The sequence below is a fragment of the Merops nubicus genome, unplaced genomic scaffold (genome assembly GCF_000691845.1).
Source record: "Merops nubicus isolate BGI_N331 unplaced genomic scaffold, ASM69184v1 scaffold9532, whole genome shotgun sequence".
NCBI classification, from domain to species: domain Eukaryota; kingdom Metazoa; phylum Chordata; class Aves; order Coraciiformes; family Meropidae; genus Merops; species Merops nubicus.
In genome coordinates, this window is record NW_008595603.1 from 20,262 (window position 1) to 35,903 (window position 15,642).

General features: G+C 45.5%; 1 protein-coding gene across 1 annotated transcript in view; it reads right to left on the minus strand.

Annotated features, from left to right (window-relative positions):
• Positions 1-15,642, minus strand: part of LOC103768941 (tolloid-like protein 2) — a gene marked incomplete at its 3' end in the record, with an annotated part of 45,923 nt that overhangs the window by 16,015 nt on the left and 14,266 nt on the right. The window contains exons 3-7 of the mRNA XM_008936107.1: positions 11,699-11,773; positions 7,628-7,798; positions 5,482-5,599; positions 4,878-5,056; positions 4,476-4,581 (exon numbers count right to left, since the gene is read on the minus strand). Coding sequence (XP_008934355.1) covers positions 4,476-4,581; positions 4,878-5,056; positions 5,482-5,599; positions 7,628-7,798; positions 11,699-11,773 — 649 coding nt within the window. The remainder of the gene's footprint in view (positions 1-4,475; positions 4,582-4,877; positions 5,057-5,481; positions 5,600-7,627; positions 7,799-11,698; positions 11,774-15,642) is intronic.

Genomic DNA, 15,642 nt, shown 5'->3' on the forward strand with positions numbered 1-15,642 from the left:
GCACTGTTAGGACTGCAGGGCTAAAGTGAGGTTGATAAAGTCCAAGCTCTCACAGCCAGGCTGTCCAGTCCACAGGAACCATTTCACTGCACCCCTAAATGCCTAACAGGCTTGGAGGTGCTAAGGCAAACAGTGGGCTTGAAACTTCCACGTCAGCTCAGTGAGGCTCATTTCTCTTTCTGAAGGAGAGGATACAACTGTCAGTAGAGTCCAATGGGAAATGAGGACAGCAGCAGTAATTTTAGAGCTGCCTAGTCCTGATACATGAGTTTTCAAGTATGAGCTAAGCTCTAAGTACACAAGTAATTCTGTTCATTGGGCTGCTCAGCTGCATGAGAGCTTTGGGAAGGAGTTTGAGAGGATTTTTTTGCATTGGTTTAATTTTAAATAAATACTGCAAGCAGAGTATTTTGATCACAGCTGTCCAGAGATGCAGTCAGTATTCTTGAGCAGAAAATATCATTCTATTAAACATATTTGGTGAGCAAAAATTCTTTTGTAAATATTCGCACTGAAGGAAGAAATAGAGTGGAAGGAATTTAATCTGTTTTAAAAACTAGAATCATTTCTTGCACACTGGATTTTTTTTTTTCTTTTTCAGTGGTAGGAAAACTGATCAGCATTGAAATCAGTGCTTACAAGCTCTGAGGTTAGCCCATCAAATTACGATGGACAAATTCAGGATGGCATTCTACATGCCAGCTGCATGCCTCAGGCTGAACTTATTCAAGTTTATACATCAAAAAATAAATTCTCCAATTCCACAAACATAATGAACAGAGAAACAGGTCTGTTTGTTCACAGTAAGTTTCCAAGCCCCCCAGGAATTCACAGAAGAACTCGGCTTTGGCAGGGACATACTTCTGTGGCCAGTGAAATGCCTTCTGCAGATCTCCAGGCTCAACAGGGAAGAATGACAAACCTCTTTAATAGAGAACCACTTGCATGTCCAAACATTTGATTCTGTCACCCATTCCAGTCCTTGCAACTGTGTACTCACAGTCCCAAGCCTTCTGCACATAGAATACACCTAGAGCACTGCTCACACAATACAAACAACTACAGCTTCAAATTATCCTTGTTACCTGTCCAATGTTTTCTTCCAGAAAGCAATACCCTCTGTTGGGGCAGTAAGATTTGTTGTTTTGCTTTTTCCACCAGCTGAATTCTGTACCCTCTTCACATGCCATTGCTGTACACAACTCCAAATTCAGAGGTGGGAAGTACAGTTCCTTTCATTTTACAAAGGAACTGAGAACAAAGAAGAGTCTCTTTCTGGCCTAAACCACATAGGTCCCAGCAGTCCCATGCTGTCCATCAAAACCCCACCTGCTTAACAACACTTAAGATGTTAGGTTGCACATTTGGTGAGCGTCTCCACGAGCACCAATACCTTGGCTCACAAATTCATAAACACCAAGCAGATGTCATTAAACGGAGCAGCTCGGGAACTAACACCAGAACCATTAGAATTAGAGATCCAGTCTCTCCTCTCAGGGGCAGGAAAAGAACCCAGGAACCCTGGATGCTCCATTCTCCTGCTGTCCACATATGGGCAGAAGCTGCCTACATCAAGCACAACCCACTGTTGCTACCAGATAAGAACCAAGTTTGAGAAAAGATACTCTTCAAGAGTCATTAGTATCTACATAGTACCCTGAAGGTGTAAACCATTGTCCAAGTATTTTGAAATTATCAACTGACCTTGAGAAATCCTGACCATTCACTGTCCAATCTGAGGTGCTTAAACACTGCTCAAGAAAGTGGATTTTCAAAGCAGGTTAAGCACTCAGCTGCAGGCAACTATATTTTGTCCCAACTCTGTATTTATAGCCCCACGTGCAGAAGAGAGTCAGCATAACTCTGCACAGTAAAGCCTGTAGAGGATGTCTAAATGCCTTGTGCAGGATTAAGATGGTGTGTTGCAAAAACACCAAGAAGATGCCCCTTGACATGCAGGCAGTGCTACCTGCACCCTGATTCAAACATGAGCTTTGCAGAGGTCATGTTTTGTAACTCCAGCCTGTGCTGCCATGCCTACTAGCAAGAAGCTTAATGAATTAAAGTAACCCACTATTTGCTCAGGGCTCTATGGAGTTTTAAACTTAAATGGCTAAGCTGCCATTTATGGGTCTTGACAGCTGTAAAAGAAATTGTTTAATGAGACAGCAATTTTCAGTTTAATTTGCTGCCATGTCTGTAAGGAATGCACCAGGAAATAAAAGCCTGCAGAGCCACACTCTGCAAAACAGGCAACTTTCTGACATAGACAAGAACAGAAGTTTCCATGGTGAAAACTTGTTACTGTCATTACAGTCTCTTGTGCTGTACTCCTAATTCCTATTAGCTACAAATATACAAGTGAGAAATGTGTTTCATTGTGAACTGAAAATGAGAAGTGACTCCTACAGTAATTTTCAAAAGCACCACTGGAAACAATTTCCACTGCTAGGACTCGTGTCTCAGAAAAACTGTCCCGTTCTGTTCTAGGTACAAAGTTTTAGTCTAAAAGGGCCCAGGATTTGCAGCAGCACTTGACCACGGCAAACGCTAGATGATATCAATATCCACAGGAGTTCTAAACAACAAGGTTGTGCCAAGACTTGCTACAAGACATCAAGTCACAGACACTGTCCCCTTCACCTTTTCCTCATTCACATGCCCCATATCTCTGCTGTTGGGGTGCTCATACCATCATTTTCCTGGGTGGACTTTCTGGTGTCTGCTAATGTATTAACCCACACACTACAGCCCTTCCCTTGCAGGGTCACACGGGGTCTCTATTCCATTCCTAGCCACTGATCTCAATGAAACTCACTGGAACTTAATATCTTCATGGGCTCTATGCCTTTGCTAGCCTGGGTTGCAACTGGCCAGCACCTGCAAAACTCAGTAAGGTGGGAAGGAGACATGCATACCCTCACAACTCTCTCCTGCTCTGTTAAAGTAAGCATCGTTCCCTTAATGGAGGAGATGTCAAGACAGGTCTTGGTAAAGTAAAAGCCTGTTCCCAGCACTGCCTATTTACAGTGAGAGCACAATCAGCACACAGAGTCACTCAGTGCTCAGTTCAATTACTGCACAAAGACTGCTACCAGGGTGAGGGTGGGTCACAGAGACAAAGACCTTAAAGAAAACAGACTTAAAAATCCTATTAAGCATCAATTTAAATTTAGAAGGACTCTTGCCATTTTTATCCCCTTTGGCCCAGCAGTGTTCTGAAGGACCCTGGTTTTCAAGAGACACAGACTCAAAGGCATCCACAATATAAATGGCAGTAATAACTTAATCCTGCTTTTGTGCAAGACAATTCTAACCATTTAGAGTCTAGCAAATGCTGGAAGGGTACAGCAGATGCCTCAAGGGAAGAAAAATTGTTTGCTTTGGATATCTGATCCAAAGAAATCTCTGAAGGCTTCAAAGCACCCTTGCCCAGACACCCTCTCCTCCTGACAGAAGCAACAGCATTTCACCAAGTTTGATAATTTTCCCTTGGTTGATGTGAAGCCTCAGAAACAAAAGCACAAAACAGTAGGCTTGGTATTTCCACACAACTTGGGAGTAAGAAAATTTAAAAAGCACCAAAGACACCTTTAGTTTTTCCAACAAAAGGTTCTCAAGAGTGTGAATATTTGCACTCCGCCTCCCATCTCCTTAGCTCATTGTATGTAATGACAGAAAGCTCTTGGGAAGAAGCAATAGTGGGATTTATGGAAAAAAAAACTTCAAATAATGCAGCAAAATGAAACTGGTCATCCAGCAACGCTCATTCCAAACCCAGGATGTAAATAACTACGGTCATCTCATTTCTCCATCCTGTAAAGCTGTCTGATCAGAAAATGGGCTCAATCTAGAGGGAGGAGATGGGGAGTCAAGAGCAAACACATAAAAATTAGACAGTTAGTTGGGACAGGAATGGGACTGAAAACTTCTCCAGGAAGAACTCAGTCACACAATCACAGATCTGCAGAGGCCATGACCTAAAGCACATGCATAAATGGTTAAAAAAAATATCCAAGTAATTAAAGATCATGATCTAGAGTTTAAATTCTCCCTTGACAAAGTTGCTAGGGATTCTGAAGGCAATACTGTGACTCCAAAGCGTGATCTGGACAACCAAGGGATTGAAAACTGGTTTTAGCATTATGGTCCTTGCACCTGGGCAGAAATACACACATACACGTATGTGCTGCCTGGGAAGGTTGCAAAACATGCTAACATGGCTTTGGAAGGTCTCAGATTATCAGTGCTGTGAGAGAAGACTGGGAAGGGGAAAACAAGAGTCCAACATACTTCTCTTTATGCACCTTGCTTTTTTGAAATGTTTTCCAAGCTTTGCAATGCAGCAGAGCTCACTGCAACTGCCACGTATCTCTGCAAGAGATCACAGGACTCCTCCTAGCCTCCACGTATCCCACAGAGCCAATCATAACTGCTGAAAATAGTCCTAAGGACGTGCAACCTTGGATTATCACCTGGAGAATGTGTTCCTAGCATAGTGCATGATGCTGTCGAAGTCATAGGTCTCTCCCAGTGAGTTCACTTCCCCAGCTTCCATCTTTAAAAAGTTGTACTCCTGACCTGTGATGCCAAACACAAAGAGAAAAAACCCCAATAACTTAAAAAAAAAAAAAAAGCTTTCCACCTCTGGGAGCCTAAAATGAAAAGGATATAGTCCAACATTCCAACAATTCCAGCTGGACATCCAAAATCTCTATTCACCCAACTATTTTGACCTTTACTCTAGGCAAGGACTAGCAGCAATATTTCTTCTTTTCCATCTCAGCTCACAGACCACTTGGGTTTTCCACAAGTCCAGCAAGAAAGGTTTCCACCCACCCAAAAGCCAGGTGGAACAACCCAAAGTGCTGTTTTACCTTGCTGTATGTTCTCCCTGATGATCGTGACGTGCTGGTCCCTGTCAGGTCGCGTGTGCTCATGCCAGAAACCCACCACATGACCCAGCTCATGAGCCACAATACCAAACTTGTCACAGTTCTTTCCAATGGATATAGCCTGAGGGCCCCCTCCTCGGCGACCCACGTATGAGCAACATCTGGAAAAGAAAACCCACAAACCCATGCAGCACATCAGTGAATTGAGAAGGTCTGAGACACAGAAACAGAGGATGGCACCCAGCAGAGTCCAGGGCAGGCCAGCAGTTGCATACACTACATGTACTTGCATGTGTGTGTCTCTGTGTGCATATAAAAAAAATACATAAGTGCATATTTATAAAAATGAGTATATAAACTTAAGTGTTATTCCAGGAGAAAGAATCCAGACAGGTTTAGCAACTTCTTCTGAGCAAATACAAAATTATCCTGGCAGTCCTCACTGCAAGTGACCAGATCCATCTCTGTGACAGGTTCTCCCACGTAGCCATTGGCCTATTCTGACCAGAGCTAGACTTACAAAGCCACATAGCAATGAAAAGGATGTTTGCAACACAGACAGCTACAGAGAACGTGTGTCACCTACCCACATGTTCTGTACGTGAACACAATGAAACTCTCTTCATCAGTTCTCTCCACAAACGTCACACAAGTGTGCTTCTCCCAGTGCCTCATTGCTTGCTTAAAGATAGCTCTTTGGGTTCCTGAAAAAGAAATCCAAGAATAGCAAAGGGTGAAGGCCTGATTTTCACAAAAATCTTTAATGGACTTCATCTGGATAGGGGAACAGTTAATCTTTCCAACAGTCAATCTTATATCTGTAGACAACTCTAAGAATCTGAGACCCACTTCCAACTATAGCATCGACTCACTGTACCATCCTTTGCTCTCTTTGTGCTTGAAGAATTAATGGCTTTAATTAAATAGGCAGTAAGCTTGGTTAAGCACATTAATATTTCTGCATATGGGAAATGTCACCTCATCAGATACTGGTCATTCTGACAGACCTACAGGATGTTCTAATTTGCACACCAGCTACTCAGCGGTGTGCCAAATTTGCTCTCAGGATGCAATGTGACATGACCACACACATTTTTCAATCTCATGAAAATTCGGGAGTCTCACGAGGGCTACAGATGCTCCTCAAAACTAAGGCAAAGCTGTTGTCAGGCAGTTTATATTTCAAATTAGAAGCAAAAACTACGTAGGAGCTACAGGCAGTCTCGAGGCAGTGTAAGAAGGTGTAGGGACACGCTGTCACTCTGTGCTCAAACTGAGAGACAGCTCAGACCTTGAACAGAGACACCTGAGAAGTAGGGTATGATGTCTGCTTCACACTAGCAAGACAGGTCACAGAACACTCCTTTCCCAGGGAGTGGGGGTACCTCCAGCAGTTACTCAGCAGCATCTGCAAGAGCCAAACAGCCAGCCAGGAAGCAATGCCCCAGAGTGGTACCCAGCCTCAGGAGGCTTCCCTACAGTATGGCCTTCCCATCAGAGCTGCTGGCACACACAAGGATGCAGAGCAAGCTGGCACCTTCAAGAAGGACTAGAGAGTGGAGAAAGGCCAGAAGAACATCAGAAAGGCAAACCAATACAAAGAGGAGCTCCAGGGTGGGATTAAGCTGGGGTAACATACAAAGCTGAATGCAAGACAGAATGATGCTCTGGCAAGAGCTGCTTCTTACACGGTCACCCAAATGGAAGGTTGGTGTTACCTGCTCTGGACTGGTTAGAACAGTGGGACACATGTAACACACCGAAACCTCTCTCATCAGAACCTGAGGGATGGGGAAGGCTGTTGACTGTCAGATGTGAGGGGGCAGCAGTGGCTAGCAGACTACTCAGTATCTTGCCAGGTTGCATGAGCTCCTCCTCTTGTAGGAAGTGAACAGGCTCTTCCACTGGAGCTTCACCATCTCCTGGCAGTGGTGTGGGTGCTGGGACAAAAGTACCTCACTGAAGGCCAAGTGAATAAGGTCTGCTGGATCTCTGTGGGAGATGGTGGAGGCAACTTGGGGGAGACAGGAAGGAGCTGGGTCCAGTGAAGCACAGAGTATTTGTCCTCCATGAATCAAGGACAGTAATCCCATGGGGAACCACTGAACTATGGAGAGGTAGTAGTACAGCAAGTTGTCTGTCTGCTTCACATGACACACTTGCAAGAGATCTGCTGCACTCCAAGAGACATATTAGTTTGGGCAGTGCCCAAGAGATGCTATGAAGATCCCAAAAAGGATACTCTGGAGAGCTCCACATCCACCATGGAACACAGCTCACTGTTCCTGTCCCTCACACACCTAAAGGAGACTCTGAAGTTTGCTGCACAAAAAACAGCAGGTCAGAAAGCAGAGTGTACAGAGAAATTCTCCCAGTGGGAGTTCAGAAAGCAACTCAGGATACTTCCACTCCTGCTCTTCCAACAGAGACTACCCCTTTTTGGGCTCACAGGGGGTGAGCACAGCTCTCAGGTGCTGGCCTCTGAGGCAACTGAGAAGTGACCAAGTCACCCAATTTTTTTCTTGGACTCCAAGAGAACCATCTCATGGCACACTTCAGTCTCAGGCTTCCACAGTGCACAATTCCTTATGCAAACACATGCCCACCCTGCCTCAGGAGAGAGGCTCCCAAGCACTCGAGTCATTCACAGGAAAATGCTGCTCCCAAGATCTCCCCCACATTTTGAGACACTCAGTCCTGAGCAAACAGGGAGCAATGTTTTCACTACTGACCAGTGAAATTTCCTCCGATCACATAGGGGATGACCCCCCCTGGCCAGATCCTCTCAGCCCTGGATGTGGTTGCCCTGCGCACTCTGGGAGAGGAGGGTGTATCCATCCCAGCCTCATCTTTATATTCCTCCTTCTTCAGTCTCCTCCCAAGCGTTGTGTTCTGCCTGCCGTCTGCAAGACAGAGTGGCAACACTGTTTAAATCCTCTTTAGTTCCATGTGCAGCCCTCAGGTAACACCCTGGAGCTTCAGAAAAAGAAAAACAGAAAAAGCAAGATGTTAATCCAAACCAGAAGCCATTTTCAGAGTTACCAGTGATTTGTTTGTGACTTCTGTAACAAGCTGACCTTTCTTGTCTCAGAAAATCCATCTGCATTATGCCAAACCTTTCCTCCCAGAAAGGTGTGAAGGGACACCCCCTCTCTCTCTAGCAACCCACTGTTTCCAACAGCAAATTCATAGATAGGGACACAGTACTCAGTGGGAACAGGAGGAGGAGGGTCAAACAAGCCTAGAAATCATTGTGTATTTTCAACCTGCCTGACCCATCCTGATCTGTAGAGAAAAGTTTGTTCCACCAGGCCTAGCAACAACTGCTCACTCCAGTTGGCCTCAGAAGAAGAGGACAGGCCCCTTAAACTGAAATCTATACTCAAGGCTAAAAAGTATTACATAAAAGTGTTTGTTTTCACATACTAGGTTCCTCTGTGGTTTGGAAATATATACAGGTCAGACAGTCTCTGCTGGAGGAGGGATGCTTAGGGTGGAAAAGCTGAGGCATTCTATACATAGCTCCATCCATGCTGAATCTCTTCATTTTAATGAAAAGGAACAAAAATACAAAAGGGAAAACAAAACATGTCTCATTTCCTGCTAAAAATGCAGAGAAGCCCTGGCTGTATGGTGCTCTGTGCTGGTCATAAAACCTGCCCGAGGGTCCACAAGGTACAGGCAGACCCAGAACCTTTTCCTGGATCTGTGCTGCTGCAGCTCTGCACAGATACTGCTTATCCCTACACAAGTTGCACTTCTAACATGATATAGGTCTGACCCAGCAGAAAAAATCTCCCATTCAGACCTTTCTGGCTGCTCACCCCATTTGCTGTGCTCATGGGTGACCTAAATTCTCAGAGCAGCCACAGTCCAGCTGGGCTTTACTAGCATATGTAAGGGCTGCAGAGACAACAGTTCTCAGATAAGCTGCCTGTATCATGCAGCCAGTGCATCTGCTGGACTTGGGCAAAGGAATAATAGAACATCTGGATTACTACACCTGCAGAGAGTGCTGGTCTGAAGGCTCACACTGAAGGGAACTCCCTCCTCACCTTGAGCAGCAGCAGTGCTGTTGGACCTTTCTGAAGCTCCAAGAAGAGGGATCTAAGCTCCAGTTGTGGTCTTGTGATTCACATGGAAATCAGCAGGACCAGCTACAACTTTGCTTCCTAAGTCAGGGTCAAGGGCTGATGGATTATGAAAAAGCTCAAGCCTCACTGAGACCTTCCTCCAGTGAGTAGAGGGGCTGCTGAGAGCCTCTTCTCCCATTCATCCCTCCAGCAGAAGCACCAGTAAGCAAAACACTACTGTCAAGGCTGAGGGGATGAAAACAATGGGAAGGAAATTAAGGCAGTGCAGGGGTATGGGAGGAAGGAACTTCAAACCCTCCCTCCTGCTTCATCACTTCCAGCCCTTCCTGCTGAAGGCCTTGCTCCGAGCTGCAGGACAAAGCCAGGAATTTGCCTTTTGTTCCTCTTCCTCCTGAGCACCTCCCTGGCATGCCAGCTGCACCTGGCATTTCAGAGCTGCCCCATCCCCAAGCCAGCTGATGGACACTGGAAGTCAGAAGCTCTGAGGCTAGGGGTTGTCCCAGGGAATTAAGAACCACCCTCTCCTTCTTTGCATACACAAAGGAAGGACTGCTGCAGCATCACATGGGCCACAGCTGAAAGAAGGGAGAGGATCTAGAGATAGAAGGAGTCTTGTGGCTACTTGTCTCCCAGTCACAAACTGCTCTTAGAGCTGCCCAAAATCTCTGTGGGTTTCCACATAGACAGTGCTTGCTAGCAAAGCAAAGTGAGGAGTCATCTGATCTGCACTATCCAGCACCCAGTGTGGTAGGAGCTCTGCACAGAGGACCCTGGGTCCACATTTCTGTGCCACTAATGCTTCCATTCCTTGACAGCAACACCCGTGCTTGCGTGAATTCCCACACCAGTCCCACACCAGCTCTTCACTGCTCCCAATTCTTACTAAAATTCTATGCCTTGAACAAATTTGCAGTGAGTCCTTGGAAAGGCCTGACAGACCCTCCTAGCAGAGACCTGGGAGAAGTGGGCAGCAGAAGCCACGTCATTAAGGGACAGAAGAAACATGGATAGCATGCTTGCAGAAGCACTGCTTATAGCCACTGCCAGGTTGCATTTACAGAGAGAGTTTCTTCCATGAAAGATAAAGCCACAGAGTTTTTCTAATGCTTAGTCTACCTTGACATAAGCTTTCCTACCAACCCATACTATTGCTAAGCCTGGGACAACCACAATCCTTTCTAAAATCCCACCTCCCTCCATGATGAACAACACTCAGAGGTTTCTCCAAACCAGCTATGAGTGGGAGACTCCTTACACATCCCCACAGCCCAGGCAGCACTCTGCATCTGCAACATGCCATGAAACAGTCCTTGCTGCTCTACATAACCCACTCAGGAGTCTCCTAGCTTCATCTGGACAGCAGAGCACCCAGCTTTATGCCAACAGCAGCACCAGCCCATCTCTAAGTGGAAACAGGCTTCCAAAAGCACCAAGACAGCTCTGCAAGCAGAAGCACCTTCCTCAAGTGCTCTTGCCCACTCCTTCACTGCCCTATGCCTGTCACCAGCTCAGGAGACACAAGCAGCTCCAATGAGGGAATACAGCACTGGGCTATGAACACAGCAGCTGTGAGTCTCCCAACCCAGACAGACCTGCTGCATGGTTTGTTTGCCTCAGTGCCTCTGCCTGTACATGGGAAACAACAGTCCCTCCTGCACACAGCAAGTTGCAAACTTCTTGTACAGAACAGGGCAACCCTGTGGGAATGCCTGTAAGGTCATCACAGCTCTGGACTGATCCTGTAAGGCAATGCCTTACCTGTATGAGTGGAAGGAGACAACTGCAAAACTTGTTCTGGGTAATAGCCCTGCTTCAGGAGAAGAGAAGCTTGACTGGTTTAGCTGACACAGCCCTACAGCAAGAAGCAGCCAGCTAATGTTACACTCTCTGCCTTGGAGTAAAATGTTTTTGCTGCCCTGGTGACAGTCATGGCTATCTGTATGTATTGGGTCTGGCTGGGATGGAGTTAACTTTCCTCACAGCAACCCCTAAGGTACTGTTTTGGATTTGTGGCTAAAACAGTGTTGATAACACACCAATGTTCAAGCTACTGCTGAAAAGTGCTTGCATAGCATCAGGGCTTTCTTACTCTGCTGAGCCCTGTCCACTCCCCAAGTGAGTAGACAAGGAATAGGCAAGAAGCTGGGAGAAGATGCATCTTGGATAGTTGACCCAAATCAGCCAAATGGATATCCCATACCATATGTTACCATGTTTAGCAATACAATCTACAGGGTTTTGTCCCCCAAGGTAGCCATTTCTCAGAAACTGGCTGGGTATCAGTCTGCTTGTGGATGAGGGTGAGCAATTACCTTTATATCACTAGTTTATGAAGTTTTCTGTGGTGGTGTGTTGGTTTTTTTTCCTCCCCTTTTTCCTTCACTTATAAAACTGTCTTTACCACACCCAGTGAGTTCTCTCACTTTTGCTTTTCCTGCTCTCTCACCTACCCTGTAGGAGGAATAGTGACTGAGCAGTTGTAGGGGTGCTTGACTGCTGGCTGGGGTCAACCCACCACACTATACAAGGCAACCCCCCCCTTGCAGAGAATACACCAACAGCAACAAATGCAGATGCCTGGGCAGGGCTGGTCTCCTGTGCATGGAGGCACACACATGGACACAAGACAAAACAGGGTTTTACAGGAGATGATGGAAAAAAAAATATAAATAAAAGATACCCAGAGGTCTGGGAGGGGTACCACATTACCCTTTTTAACTGCTTTGAAGATGGTGGTTGAAGTGGCATTCTCACTTGACAGAAGAGACTGTTCTCCCAGGCCTCCTGCAAAGGGAAAAAGAGCAGAGACACACCTGCTGGTGAGTTGGCTGCAGAGCTCTGACATGGGAAGGACAGCAGCTATCAGTGATGCCACAGGGCTCTGCTGGCCACAGAAAGCATATGCTTTCCCCACACAGGATGCAGGGACTAAGCTGGGCTCTTTTCATGGATTTATTCCTGGCCTACAGTTACACCTTGAGACTCATTACCATCCTGTGCCTTAGTTTACCCATATACTGAATAGTTACAAAGTCTCTTCCAGGGAAGGCTAATTCCAGGGAGTTTTACTGAGAATAGGGGCTATACAAGGAGGATAGTAGCAACAGTATCACCATTAAATCTCAAATTAAAAGATACCCTTTCAAGGCCAAGAACAATTTACATTCAGAAAGACATGGTCCTATCAACTCATATATCTGGCCTGAATTCACCTTAATTTGAAAATAAAAGTCCTTCTCTCTGTGACTCTAACACCTGCTGGGTACCAAAGCATGATGAATAAAGATGATGATAAATAAAGATAAATAAAGTAGCTCCTGGCTACTTCCTGTGCTTCATCCTGCACCAGCTACCCCCTCTCCTTTGGAACACCACTGCCAGGCACAGAGAGGTCCCCAGTGTGTCCACATAGGTGGCTCCTTCCAGCTCAGCCACCAAAACAAGTCTGGTTGGTCCCATTCCGAGTGCCTGCCTGCCTTTCCTAATTTCCTCATGGAAAACTGACAAGACAACAATGTGTTGGGGGAGAAATTTGACTGCTTGATGTCAGAGCTGTCGGACACAGAACCCACAGCAGTTCCATGGCATCTTTGTACCAGCACTGTGCTTAACCCTCCCCTTTCCCACAGGCAGCACCACTGCCTCCTCTCCCTACCAGCATGTGACAGCAGAGGATTGCTGGCAGCAGGGTGCAGAGCCTGCAGAGGCAACTCCACAAATTAGGCTGTTTGGCACACCAAGAGGGCTGAGGGGGCTCAGTGCATCCCCAACCCTCCACTGTAAGGTGAGGACATTTTTCAGTTTTAAAAAAACGTCCAAAAGAATAAAAAGTTCAGAGTGCTTAATGATTTTGCACTTTACCATAACACCTACACAGGGATCTGCAGATTGTCCCACCATGGGAGGACCAACAGTCATACAGTCTTAAGATTTGAATTCTATGTAGTGTCAACAGCTGTTGACTGTGAGGTGGGAGGGAGAATTAAGATCATCCAGCAGCAAGAGGACATTCAGGACAGGGACAGTTGAAGAAAATGCAATAAAAGGAATAGAAAAATGGTTGGAAAATGGGAGAGGGGGAAGAGAGATGAAGGATGCTCTTTACATAGCTGCAGGTTTCCCAGGCTTTCCATTTTCCAAGGTACAACTTGAGAACACCACAGAAGCCAGAAAGCAACTATAGACAGTATAGAAGCCTGGGCAGCATGACACTGAGCAGTCACAGACCCAACATGGAAAACCAACCAGAGTCTCTTCATCAGGGTAGCTCTCCATGGTGACTGCAGTAGGAGGGAGAACTCAAAAATGGTGCCTAGTTTCTACAGTTTTGGTGCCATAGGAAAGCACAAAGAGCACAGCCAACCACCGTATGCAGAAAGGGAGAGATACTGTTAGTCACACAGCACTGCTGGCAGCTGTGTGGATACTTCCAAGAGGAATGTTCCACTTTCAAGACAGCTGGACATCTTCCAGCCCCTGAACCAGTCCTGCTTTGCCAGTTGGAAAATTCTTCATTTTGCTCTGCTGCTGGCTTCTTGCAAATCCTTCTCTAGCTACTCCAAGGGATAAAGACTGGGGAAAAGGTGCATCTCTGACACCCTGGAGAAGGGCTTAGAGGATGGTATCAAACTCTACCTCTCTGACGTTATACAACCATAACTAATTAGAATATCAGGAAAGGGATTATGAAAGACACCAACAAATTGAACCAGAGGAAAATAAAATACCCAGACTCTCAGCTGACTATAGGTTAAATTTTCCTGGTCCAAGAGACACACTAAATCAGAGGATTGTCTTCCAAAGGAAGTGCCATGGTTTAACAGAGCTTGACTGGACAAAGGCCACTAGATGTGTGAACAGGAACAAGCCTGATTCAACAAGATGGATTGCTCTGAACTCTATCACTCTTTTCCAGCCTCAATGTCCTATCCTAAGATTTCCCTTTGTTTTCTTTCATGCCCAGTCCTCGTCACTTCCTTAAGCCCAAGCTCAACAAAAGTTCCTCTTCTCAGTTAAATTTTACATCCCCAGGACTGCCCTCCCCAACTCCCCCCATATGCTATTCTTCACACAATATCCTACTGCATTTAAAGGAAATCCCAACCAGCCATTCACCCCCAGAATTATTAAGGCATGTGGTCTTTGCCGAGGCAAAGGATAATTTTGTATTTCTAAATAAATGCAGCTCCCTTCCAGTCACCAACAGATTGCTTCTTAATTGAACTTGGGAGGTGAATTATATGGTGAATTAGCAAAAAAGAACAACTCTGTATTTAGTGAATTGTCCCCCTAAGAGGGAGCTGGAATGGGATTGAATTGCAAATGATGGCACCAAACCCTAGAGCCGGGCCCCTCTCCTGCACCCGAGCTGCTGACCTCTGCCGTGCTGCAGTGTCATTCAGGCAGGCTGCTTTTCCAAGCTGTGACACATTCTTTCCCAGAGATCAGTGCAAGCCTTGGTTTCTTATGCAAAGGAGATGTTTGAATAAACTATTGTGACCAATGAAATCTACAACATCTTTGCATATTTTGTCTCATTGTAGCTAATGAAAAGGAGAGCAGTACACAGAGGCCAGATATACCAGATATTTTCAAACACTGCTAATCTCACTAGTACAGATAGTGAGCACCCATAGCCTTCTCTCCTGCAGGGTTATTTTTGAATCATGTGAGTACTCTGGAAGATCCTGTTTCAATTCACTTGAGCTTTTACACCTTTGCTATGCTTATGATACCTAAACATATACCAAAGGTTAAAGTCACCTGACAGACATTTAGTCCTCTGTTCTGTTCTTCCCAAGGGAAGGTTAAGGCAAGAACCAAGCAAAACAAAGATAAATACCTGATGTGTCAATCAATAAAGAAGCCAAGAAATGCACTTTGCATCTGGAAGCAGCTGCACATAAGCTGCAGGCAACGTGCAGGTCCTGTTGCCCCCTCAAAACGCTCCTGAAGTTGTACCTCTGCTGGACTATTCAGTCACCCCCAAGAGCAGAGCAGATTCCAGGATTACTGCTCCAGAGCATGAAATGCCTCTGCATGTAGTGAAGTCTACTACCATTAGAAACACTGAAGAATGGAGATTTTCAGTTTAACACAACGTTCCATGGAAAGTCCATACAGGAATAAAAAGGCAGGCTTGGCCTACTACTTACTGTAACCTATAATGAGAAGAGCAAAAAAAAAGGAATGACTTTTCTGTGTTTGGGGTTTATTTATTTTAAAAATTTTTAATTCATATCCATCAGTTAAGCCCTCCAAAGATCACTTTCATCCTCAGTACTTTCCACCTGCTGCTGTGCCAGACCAGCCATCACCTCTGTCCATCCTGGTTTAGGCTTTGTTTCTCCCACAACCAAGTATGATGCAAAATTTGTTAGATCTTGCCTCCATGCAGGGAGCTATACTAGATATCCTAAGCTCTTTTACCTTCCACATTTTTGTGATTCAGTCCTTCCTGACAATTTATCCTGCTTAACAGCTACAACACCAATAGGACACTACTGGATTCCAACTCAATAACTTAGTTTCTGTGCACAGCCTGGCAGAGAATACACAAGAGATTCTGTCCCAAGGCTGGAAATATTTCATCTTCTACCCACAGCACACTTACTGTACAAGTCGTTTTTCTGTTTCCCACAGACTAGCACTGC